Below are 12,286 nucleotides of genomic sequence, written 5' to 3'. Positions count from 1 at the left end.
GCCATCCTTTGGAATTTTGTTTGTTTAGTTAATTCCATTTTTCCACTTCTGTGAATTTGGTATTTTTTGACAATTTTGTCATTTTTGTCAATTTTGTCGTTTTTGTTATTTTAGTGAGATCTCTAAAAATATCATTGACTGAGAATCTATAGAACATTTAGCAATAGAGCGAATCAGGCTTGGCCCTAAACATTATCAAACAATGCTTAAATCGAGATACCAGTTGAATCTTTTACGTTTTGTTATTAGCAAAAAAATGTAAACAAAAAAGTGAACATTTTCGATGAATTTTTAAATTATTTTTTTAACTCTCAACAAGCAAGTAGAATGAATTTTTAGGTCTTTTTCTACAATTTTAAACATTTATTGAAAAAATATTGATACCTGCTAAGCGGTACATAAAGATTTAAAAACTGGCGTTTTTCTTGCCATTGAAAACAAGTCTGTTTTTTTCATAACCAACCAAAGCAACAAAAACCGTGTGTCTTGAAAGCACCTTCTCATGACAAAATTTTGATCAATAATTATTTTAAAAAAATTACACGAGGAGCAAAACTGGCGAAATTGACAAAATTGAAGACATTAAAAGAATGAACCAAATTGACAAAATTGACAAATTTGACAAAAGTGACTATAATGAATCAAGGGCTAATTTCAAACAATAAAAAAAGTTGTTTAAAATTATAATTTGCAAAATATATCGAAAATAATTGCAGATATGACTAAATTAACCACTTTGATAAAATTAACTTATTGGACAATTGATGGCTAACTTATTTCAATTTTATTAACGTGGTCAAATTAGTCGTTTTGCAATTGACAAAATGAAAAAAGTAAGTTTTTTCGTTATTTTCATTCTTGTTATTTTTGTATTTTTTGTAATTTTTGTAATTTTTGAGATTCTTATCTTTTTTGTCTTTTTGTCTTGTTTGTTAGGTTAATCATTTTTGTCGTTCTTGATGTAAGTTGACTTAAGTCACATAAAGGGCACAAAAGTGCTCAAAACTACGCCTGCAGGTATGCTACAAAATATATCACCACATGGAGTTTAATTTCAGTTAGAACAACATCTAGGCGCGGTCTCGTGTTTCGATTCTTATCACGAAAGTCGGGGTTCGATCTCCAAGCCGGGAAAGTTTTGTTTTTAATAAGTAATATGACACTTGAGAGACCAATCTGATGCGATATATGTACACTCAGAGGAAATCTTATTATAAATTTCATAAGATACATCTTATGAACCACTTTTTTGCGTCCAAACTAATTTTTCATAAGAGTCTTATGAAACTCTTTCAATTTTCATACGATGTTCTTATGAAAAATAGAAGAAACGTCATTGTGAAAAAATGATGAACACATTCATTCATGGCATCAGTTTTTTTCATCATCTAACAGTACGAAGCAATCGCCAGTTCATAGTTATTATAGTTTTCCTTCAATGTTAAATGTTATTGTTATCTCCGGAATGGTAAGTTCGATTTGATGTTTTTGGTGTGAACGTTGAATATATTAGTAAACTAAAATACATTATTTGTTTACTTTTCAGCAAGCTGATCGACAAAAAACGAAAGGTCGAAGATTAAGATGCGGCAAAAAAAAAACTTTGATGGAGCCGTCTGTTGATGCGCTGCTAATGGTGACCATGAAGGATTTAATTTTAAACAAATTTGGCAAACAATAAAGTGAATTTTTCAGCATGAAATATCGCGAATTTTTCTTATTAGAAAGTGATTTACTGTTTCCATAAGAATCTCTTATGAAAAGCAACAACCTCTCATTGATGTAGGCGTTCATCTTCAGAATTCATTCGCGTCAAAAGACAATCTTATGAATTTCATTAATTTTTCTTATGGCGCCACTTCATAAGAGAATCTTATGGCATACATAATAGTATTTTTCTGAGTGTAGGAAATTGTAGGAAAGAAGCATTTGAGCAACATATTGAACACATCTTGGCAAACCGCAATTAGTCGAGTTTGGAATCCGGCGCGTGGCATCATGGCAATTCGCACCGCAAATTCAGGGACATGAAAATTAAATCGTTTCATTTTGCACTTCAACAAATTACACTTAGTTCATTAAATACGTCTCATAAAAGAAGTTAAAAAAATCAAATATGAGTATAAAAAATTGAAAAAGGTTTTCATTTTGTTTGTTGATCAAGCAAAAGAAATCCATTGTACACAAAAAATTATCCTAATGTGCGGTAAAAGCACAAAAATCCCCCCTTCTTCAAATTGAGAAAAAAGCATTAACAATCCTAACAAGCTAGCGAGACTTACCGTGCGATGATCCCATTTCCCTTGGCGGCATATCGGTGTAGTAGCTCTGGCCAATTGGAAGCGTTTTGCGTTCGAATGGGATCCCATTAGGAGAACGTGGCGCGTAGCCTTCGTCGTTCTTAATTGGAAACAGCACCTCCGGTTGGGTCACCTTAATGGATTCGTTTCGCGGTGGCACTTTTGGGATTTCGTTTTCGGTTTTTTTTATTTCATTGTCAATCGAGAGGGAGATTTGGGATTTCGGGGATGTCGTTGGCCGATTCCGAGAAAGAGAATCAGATTACCAGCAGGTTGATGGCAGCAAACAGCAGGAGTCGTCGAGCAGCACATTGTGGATCATGGAATAGCAGGAGCAAAGAAATAAAATTGTAGGAATTAATATTAATTAAGAAAAATTGAGACACCGCACCGTCACCAGAATGGTAGAAAGTGCTTTTTCCACTACTTCAGGGAAACAAAGAAATGGAACAGTCCACCGAAAAAAAGGAAAGCCGGAGAGCCAAACGAATCTGCTGTCATTTAAATAATCCACTTACCTTCTTTGGCTTCCACTACGTGTGTTATTTGCTTCGACGGGGTGGAAGGCAGAGGAATTTCTGGAATTAGACAAAAAAAAGAGAGAAAGAGGTAAAAAACGGTGCAATTGGTATGTATATTGCAGCTGGCTTGATTGAGAAATTTCATTTCTATCTCAAAAGTACAGTTGATACAGGTTTTTTTTTATCATAAGTGTCAATGATGCGACTTTTGAATAACAAACTTTTGAGATTACTTTATTTTACTAGGCAACGATGATTCATTATTGTTTTATCGAATAATTCATAAACGGCTCAAATCACAAATCAGAAGAAGCCTTCATTTACAACTCATCTAGCGAATGATCTCGACAGTTTTCTTCAAGCAACACGTTAATGACTGCTTGGTAGCACCTCCCCTTCATAGGTTTCGTCAACTTCGATCAATTTTTCCCCGGGAAGAATATGGCAGAAATAACAACGGAATGGTTCCCAATTTACGGGGAAGGCCGCTATATAGGTTTTAATTCTTTAAGTTCATATTTGCATTACATCGCTTAAGTAGATAGGGAAATAAGGTTATTACACTCAAAATATTCCACCGGTAAATGCTCGTCTGCCGTCTGGTGTCCTGTCCAGTGTATCCGTCCAGCCTTCACCACCTTCTGGATATCCACGTCTCGTGATCGTAGAAAACAACCTGTTTTATGAGCGTTATAAACAGGTTATACTTCGTTATCACCTTATCACCTTCTAGCGCCACGTCGAACATCATGTAGGATAGACCATCACCTTGTCGAAGCAGTAGGAAAGCAAAAACAGTTTCTCGTTTCCACTTCCCTTTCCCATCGTATGACAATACTGGCAAACGCCCGGCCAAACGCCAAAAAGCCAGCACTGTTCGTTTTTTAGTGATCGGTTCCAGAAACACTGTGAAAATTAACCCTAGTTCCACATCTGGCTCAAGTGATACACTGGTTAAACTGTCGGATGGGTAAGATGTAGGTAGGAAATTATTGTGAGTTTGTTTCTCATCGATGGCATTTTTTTTATTTTTTTTTTTTGTTTCTGGGATGAATTATCCAATAGGATGGAGATCTCATAACATGTTTTTTCTTGTTCCGCATGAATGTTCGTGTAGTGGTCGTACATCATTTTGCCCGAGAGTTTGAGTCTTTATGCCACTGACGGGAAACAATCGTATCATGTCTGGCCCAATACACAAAAATATATGGGGGTTTCCGCCCGAAGAGGGATTCGGTTTCACGGGATAGAAAAGATACGTGTTCACTATATAATGGTCACTTTATTACTAACTAACTATTTACAATGATCGGATATTTATAGCTATGGATTGTGAGTGTGTGAGTGTATGAATGCGAGAACGCTATTGGTTGTTTGCCGGTGCTATCGTTTGTTGTTGCTATTGTTGGTTTGCCGGCTATTGTCTGCTGGCGTCAGTTGCGTGGCTGTTGTTATTGTTATTGCTGCCTGCGTGTGTTTGTTTCGAGAAGGTTCTCGACTGGACTGACTGATGGAATGTTCGGGAACTAGTTTGTAGTGTCAGTGATGATTGGCTGATGATGATGAATGACGGAGAATGATGATGGAATGGTAATGATAGTTATAGAATGATGATGTGAGAGTAAGATGGTTTACGTCGCCACAATACTCCCCCCTTAATTTACGCAATAGGGACGAGTAAATCGAACTTGTCTTTCTGACCTGGTTCGGTACTTGAGTTGTTCCTGTTCGTCCTTAGCATCAGATGATCTTTCACCGGGATCGGGTGGTTTCACTGTTGGTTCGTTGGCTTGCATGTGTGCAGCTTTTAAACGGTCGATAGAAATTGGCTGCTTTCGACCATTGATGTCCACGATGAAAACTTTCTTCTTTCGGCGCAACACTTTGAATGGTCCATCGTAAGGCGGTGTTAGTGGCGGTTTGATTGCTCCAACTCGGACAAATACGTGGGTACATGTGGCCAATTCCTTTTGAATGAAGGTCGCTTGTTTCGAATGATTGCTTGTTGGCGTTGGTCGCAATTTTGCCATAGCTGCTTTCAAGTCAACAAGATATTCGGCGGAAGGCGACTTGCTTGAGCTTGATGCGAAAAATTCTCCTGGAAGACGAAGAGTTGTGCCATAAGTAAGCTCAGCGCTCGATGCTTCGATATTTTCCTTCAGCGATGTCCGCATGCCGAGAAGAACAATGGGCAAGGATTCAGTCCAGCGGGGATTCTGATGACACATAATGGCGGCTTTGAGATGGCGGTGTGTTCGCTCAATCTGTCCGTTAGCTTGCGGGTGGTACGGTGTCGTCCTCAGGTGAGTGATGCCCAACAGCTTCGTTTATTCACGAAACAGCTCGGATTCGAATTGGCGACCAAGATCCGTAGTAACGTTAACGGGGACGCCAAATCGTGCGATCCAGCCAGCTACAAAGGCTCGGGCGATCGTGTGTGCCGTCATGTTAGGGATGGGAATTATTTCTGGCCAACGAGTAAATTTATCGATGAGCGTTAAGCAATATACGTACCCTTCTGATGGCGGTAATGGTCCAATGATGTCCATGTGGATGTGGGCAAATCTTTCGTTCGGCGTGGAGATTTGCACGATCGGTGCTTTGTTGTGTCGGTGAACTTTCGCTCGTTGACATGGAATGCAGTTGGTGGCGAAATTCTTGCAGTCTCGACGCAGTGAAGGCCATACGAAACGATCAGAGATAAGACGAGTTGTCGCACGAATTCCAGGATGTGAAACGTTGTGGAATTTTCTCATGATCGCATCGCGAAACTGCTTCGGCACGAATGGACGGATGGCATCAGTTGACACATCGCAACAGATAGGCACAGACGAGAACGGGGACTTGAGCGCTTTTAGCCTGATGGTTGTGTTAAGTGGAGGATTTTCCAGGTACAGCTTCAGCTCGGGATCAGTTTTCTGCTCGAAGGCCATACGATCGAAATCGATTGTATCGTTGGTGATTGACTAGATACGACTCAACATATCAGCAACTTTGTTTGCTCCGCCGGGGACATGTCGAATGTCGGTTGTGTATTCGCTGATGAAGCTGAGGTGTCGTTGTTGAGTTGGACTACACAGAAAAAAAATCTGAATCCTTAACAACACTGAAATTGAAAACCTGTATCATTACATGACGTGGAACTCGATTTATTGATGTAAATTTACAAATTAAAAAAAGTTGAATCCTTAACAGCACTGAATTCATATGACACAAATATTACTTGACACGGAACGCGATTATTTGATGTAAATTTACATCACATATGATGTAAATAAAAAGAAGCATCACATACGACGGAATTTTGAGTGCGAATTAAATATTACACGTCTTTAATATTTTACATGTCTTTAAATTTTACACGTCTTTTGAAGTTTACAGACGTGGAATATTCAACTCGCACTGAAAATCCCATCATATGTGATGCTTCGTTTTCGTTACATCATATGTGATGTAAAATTACACGACATGGAATGTGATGAGGACATTGAATTTCAATTTAATAGGATCAGACAAATTTAAACAAAGTGTCAAGTCAAAGTCGTGCACCAAAAAGTATTTTTTAAGCAGTTTTCCCGCGATTAAAGTTCCCAGAGATCTTCGTGAAGCAGGAAGCGGTGTTGGAAGCAGCTCCAAGTTATTCAACTTTGGATCCGGTCTTCGAGAAAAAATATAAGTGTGAATGTGACTCCTAATATAAAAAATTGTGAGATTAAAAAAATCATTGTCACCAAATGAAATAAACTAAATTAATAACAAAAAGGTTTTATTTTTATTATGACATGAGATAATTCCATTATTGAATCATAAATACCAATAAATAAAACAAAACAGATTCCAATTGGAAAGTTTTTCCTCCAATATTCAGTGGTTTTATAATTTACATCATTTTTATTTTACATGTTGCCATACTTTACATCATTTTTTATTTTACACGTTGCAACATTTCACTGGCGTGTAATTTCCAACTAGCACTGAAAACTCCGTCATATATGATGCTTCTTTTTATTTACATCACATGTGATGTGATTTTACAGATTTTTTTCGTTGTGTGTAGCTCGTTCCGGGCGCTGATGGAAAGCTGTGGTGAGAGGCTTGTGATCTGTGTACACGCAGAAATCACGAGCGATGAGCATGTCCTTGAAATGCTTTATCGCTTCGTAGATTGCGAATAGCTCTCGGTCATACGTGCTAGCTTTCCTTTTGCTGTCACTCAATTTCCTGGAGAAAAATCCTAGTGGTTGTCGACCATTTTCGGTGATTTGATGAAGAACTGCCCCAATAGCTGTGCCAGAGGCATCCACTTCCAGGGCTAGTTTTGCTTCAGGTGCTGGATGTGCTAGAAGGACGGCATTGGCTAGGTCCTGTTTGCATTTTTCGAATGCTTGATTGGTTGTTTCACTCCACTGCAAAACGGTGTTGTCGTTCCTTATGTTTCCGCAGATCATCGATTGTAAGATCTGTTGATCGACGGCGGCGTGGGGGATGAAACGTCGATAAAAATTGATGGTGCCAAGAAATCGCTTGAGCTGTTTTGCTACGGTCGGACGTGGGAAATTCAAGACAGCATCAACCTTTTTTGGACTGGGTTTGATGCCATCTTTGGTGATCAAATGACCAAGAAATTCGACGACCGGTTGTCCAATTTGGCACTTGCTTGGGTTAATAATGAGACCATTTTCCCGGAGTCGCTGGAAGACGGTGCGCAGATGCAGCTTGTGTTCGTCTTCGGTGGTGGACGCTATGCACAAATCGTCCACATACGGGAATACGAAGTCCAGATCTCCGAGGATGTCGTGCAAATGACGCTGGAGAGTTTGACCGGCGTTCCGTAGGCCAAACGTCATGTATTTAAATTCGAACAATCCGAAGGGCGTGGTAATTGCGGTCTTTGGAATGTCCTCCGGTGCTACAGGAATTTGGTGGTATGCTCGTTGTAAATCGATGCACGAAAAAATTGACTTACCGTGCAGAATTGTTGAGAAGTCCTGGATGTGGGGTATTGGATACCGATCTGGGACTGTGATCGCATTAAGATTGCGGTAGTCACCACAAGGTCTCCATTTTCCGTTCGGCTTCTTCACTAGATGTAGTGGACTGGCCCAGCAGCTTTTCGAGGGTTGACAAATGCCTTGTTCCATGAGGAATTTGAATTCCGCTTTGGCTTCGTTCAATTTGTCGATGGGCAAACGGCGAGGACGACAAAAAACGGGCTGACCAGTCGTGATGATTTGATGCATTGTTTGAGCTTTCGTAGGACGGTGGTTCATGTTCAGAACTGTAATGTCCTGAAACTCCTTCAGTAGTTGTGCAAATGGTGCGTTCACATCGAATGTGGTGATGGATGGTTCGGAGACTGCATTGATGTTGTTGATTTCCAGTTTCGTTGTGTTGTCGACGAGTTTGTTTCTCCGGAGATCCACTAGCAAGTCGTAGTGCTTCAGGAAATCTGCTCCGATGATGGGTGATTTGACTTCAGCTATCGTGAAGGTCCAGGTAAACGAACGACGTAGACCAATGTCGATTGTCAATCGTTTGGTGCCGTAAGTAGCTATCGGGCTTCCATTGGCTGCGAACAATAGATGTGAATTCGTTCGGTTCAACATTTCCTTTGGTGTTGGTGGGATCACAGAGATATCGGCTCCTGTGTCGATTAGGAAGCTTTGCGACGTTTGTTGGTCGTGGACGTGAATACGGCGAATGTTGATGGTTTGGTTCAGCTTGATGCTGGAGAGATTTGATTTTGGTTCGAGCGGCGCTCGGCGAGGAACGTGTGACCTAAAAACTGAACGTGTGTTTCTTCTTCCGGGTTTGTCGTCGTAGAAAATGCACTGAATTTTCAGATTATCCTTTTTCCACTTCTCGCACTTTCTGGCTTGTGCCTCATGCCGGTAATGAAACCAACAAATCCACCCGCGATTTCGTTTTTGCTGCGCAAGTTGCTGTTTGTCGGGCGACAGATTCTTTACTCGTTCCCAATTCTGTAATTTTCTCGATGTTGCCTGATCTAAATAACGCGTAAGCGCCTCGACTTGCTGCTCCAGGATGGAGATGGACGTGCCTTCCGAATGATCGGGAAAAATCCTTTTTTTTGAGGGGATCCATAATTTGGGCACTGTTCGTAAAACTCGAGAAGTTTTTTTAACTCGCGATACACTTAAAACTCGCGGCGTGACGAAGAAAAGCGTGGAACTTTCGGGAAAATCGAGTACTTTCCACTGCACTGCGTTTTTGATTTTTTCACTCGCGACGGAGGCTTCGAGAATTCGCACACTCGCGATAACGACAGAACTTTCGGGAAAGTCGGTTCACACGCGATAACTTTCCTTAACGTACGGGGTCACCAATTTATGGGGGTTTCCGCCCGAAGAGGGATTCGGTTTCACGGGATAGAAAAGATACGTGTTCACTATATAATGGTCACTTTATTACTAACTAACTATTTACAATGATCGGATATTTATAGCTATGGATTGTGAGTGTGTGAGTGTATGAATGCGAGAACGCTATTGGTTGTTTGCCGGTGCTATCGTTTGTTGTTGCTATTGTTGGTTTGCCGGCTATTGTCTGCTGGCGTCAGTTGCGTGGCTGTTGTTATTGTTATTGCTGCCTGCGTGTGTTTGTTTCGAGAAGGTTCTCGACTGGACTGACTGATGGAATGTTCGGGAACTAGTTTGTAGTGTCAGTGATGATTGGCTGATGATGATGAATGACGGAGAATGATGATGGAATGGTAATGATAGTTATAGAATGATGATGTGAGAGTAAGATGGTTTACGTCGCCACAAATACAACACTAAAATACTTATCTTGAGCCAACCGTTTTTCAAATCAAGCCTATTTTTGATTACGTTTTCTGTTTACTGAAGCGTAACTTCCAAAATTAATTAATTTGGTTTTTTTCTCTTCACCAAGGCCGTTTCAAGAAGGGGAGGTGGTTATAATGGGAGCAATTGCCCCCCACCCCGGGGAAAATTATAATTAAAACATTACTTTAATCATCCTCCTTAAAGTTCTAGAAAACTAGAATAAAAAATGAAAATCGGAATTAAAATGTTTATTATAACAAGTAAGGGAAAATAAAATCACGAATAGTACCACTCTTCTACATATTTATAAGTGAAGGGGGCCTCTAGAGTAAGTATTGCAAAATTTTTCCCGCAATTTTCTGGCTGAAACAATTTTTACAACACCAGGGAATATCTGGGTATTTGATTTCGAATTAATCAAAAAAAAATCCGTACAAATCTAAGTAGAATTCGTTGATAATTCGAAAAAAAAAAACTATAAGAATGTGACTAAAACCACAAAAAATTCACATTTTTTTTATGTCGAAACACGTCAGCAAATATTTTTTCAAACTCCCAAAAGAAAAGCAATAAGAATAAAATAAGCACAAAAAAATTGAGACTTATTTAGATCTTAATTTGCCCTAATTTGCCTTAATATTTATTTATCCAATAAACATTGAAAACCCGGGTGATCCGAAACAATCCGAGGAATTTGGAATGCATGCCATTCACTAAATAATAGATGAATTTCTCATATTTATTGAATATTAAAAACATTCCAGGACATTGCAGCGAAAACACATTATTTTATGATAAGAAAATATTTTCACCTCATTAAAAAAAACGTAACGACTTTTATTGGGGATAGATTCACTTTTTCTAAGATTTGTCAAAATAAAAATAAAAAGACAGAAGTTATCGGTTTTGGGATGAAAGTTTGCAGAAATTTGAAAAAATAAAGAAAGAGATGAAAAACATTTTAAATCCGTTTAAATAGTAATTTTTCGGGGGCTTGTTGGGAATAAAATTGGTAAAATCAGGAAATCTAAAATGCAAATTTTGAAAGCATAAGTATTAGTATGAATATTGAAAGTTAATCTTTGTTTTTCAATCAGTTTTGAAATTTGCGTTGATTTATATATATTTGATTTATTTCTACCTCTTTTTTGTTTTGAAAAAAAGTTATTGTAGTTGACTTAATAGAACCAACCGCCAATACTGAGTTCCGCTTTTGAATTTTTAATCCAATTTGAATCTAGGATCTGAAATTCTAATTGATACTTTTCCAACGGATTGACCCCAAATTTCATTTTTTTTATTTATATATCAATAAATTTTTAAATTATCCTCTACTAAAAGAAATACCCTGATCAACAAACGCTCTCATAGTTCAGTTGCGAGTTCCATTGAGCTTCTCTAAACATGAATATTTCTATATTTTCAGTCTCATCTAATTCCAAATTTATGATGTTGTGTCTTGAACATTTAATTTCCATTCTGAATTATTGAACTGAACTTTTGATAAAAGCTTCTTAATATTTCTTAGAAATTTTTGGATTTTGGATTTGGATTTGGATTTGGATTTAAGTTATAAACTTTGTTATTCCTGCTTTCCTCTGATTTCTGTGTTCATTTTTTTTGCGTAATTGCACGATTCCAGATCCAACTTAAAAAAGAGTATACAATTTTTGAGACCTATTGAAATGCTTTTTTCTTCTTCTTCTTCTTCTTCTTACATCAACATGGCCAAAACATGTAGGCATCCTGGAAAATGGAAGACTTTTGTCTATAATTTGTCTTTTCAGCGTATTACCTGTTACACATTCCTATGCATTGCAGATATTACTACGGCCAGGCCAACCATGTGATGAAAACCGCGAAAGATACAGGATACAGGGGCGGAATGAAGCGTGGAGATCCCTACCAAACGCTTCATATCATATTTTGAATATGTAAACCCCTAAATACGAATTTATGTCATTTGGGAAAGTATGTATGGAATATTGATACATTAAATGCTGTTAAGGAATTGGGAAATTACGATACTTACCAACATTATACTCACCGCAATAACAGTTAGAATATAGAATATTACATTTGGGTTTCTGTAGATCAGCTATTCTCACATATAGTATAGTAAGTTTCAAGCATGGATTATCATTAAAGTTCTCCCTTTAAAAATTCTATTTTTGAACGAAAGATCAAAATTCACTGGTTTTTCAATAATCCTAAAAAATATCTTGAGCTTAAAAATTCAACAACATTCTCAAAGTTTAATGATCACATAACTTTTTAACGCACATTGCGTATAAAATTGAACAACTTTCTATCGGAAGCTGCACTTGAAAATGTCGGGTTGGGCGGATGTCATATCACATCCTACAAAACATACTTTCACAAAGTTTTAAATATCAACTCACGAAAAATCTAGAGAGGACGTGTACATGATTGAGTTTCTGTGTACAAAATTTTCAAATCCGGTAGAATTCGACTGTGCTCAAAGATTTTTTTTTGTAATTACTTACTTTCATGACTTCTCAAATCCATTACTACTTAAATTTATGATGCTTGATCAACAACATTATAAAGGGAGAAATGTTGTAAAATGAAACAACAAGAAAAAATGAGCTGTCTTAGGCTGGAACAAATATCAATTTCATCTTTTGTCCCCCCC

At 38.1% G+C, this 12,286-nt stretch overlaps 1 protein-coding gene across 1 annotated transcript in view; it reads right to left on the bottom strand.

Annotated features, from left to right (window-relative positions):
* Positions 1–12,286, bottom strand: part of LOC129758395 (lachesin) — a 589,306-nt gene that overhangs the window by 16,138 nt on the left and 560,882 nt on the right. The window contains exons 10-11 of the mRNA XM_055755900.1: positions 2,819–2,878; positions 2,283–2,459 (exon numbers count right to left, since the gene is read on the bottom strand). Coding sequence (XP_055611875.1) covers positions 2,283–2,459; positions 2,819–2,878 — 237 coding nt within the window. The remainder of the gene's footprint in view (positions 1–2,282; positions 2,460–2,818; positions 2,879–12,286) is intronic.

This window comes from Uranotaenia lowii, chromosome 3 (genome assembly GCF_029784155.1).
Source record: "Uranotaenia lowii strain MFRU-FL chromosome 3, ASM2978415v1, whole genome shotgun sequence".
NCBI lineage: Eukaryota > Metazoa > Arthropoda > Insecta > Diptera > Culicidae > Uranotaenia > Uranotaenia lowii.
This window is presented reverse-complemented; position numbering and strand designations above follow the sequence as displayed.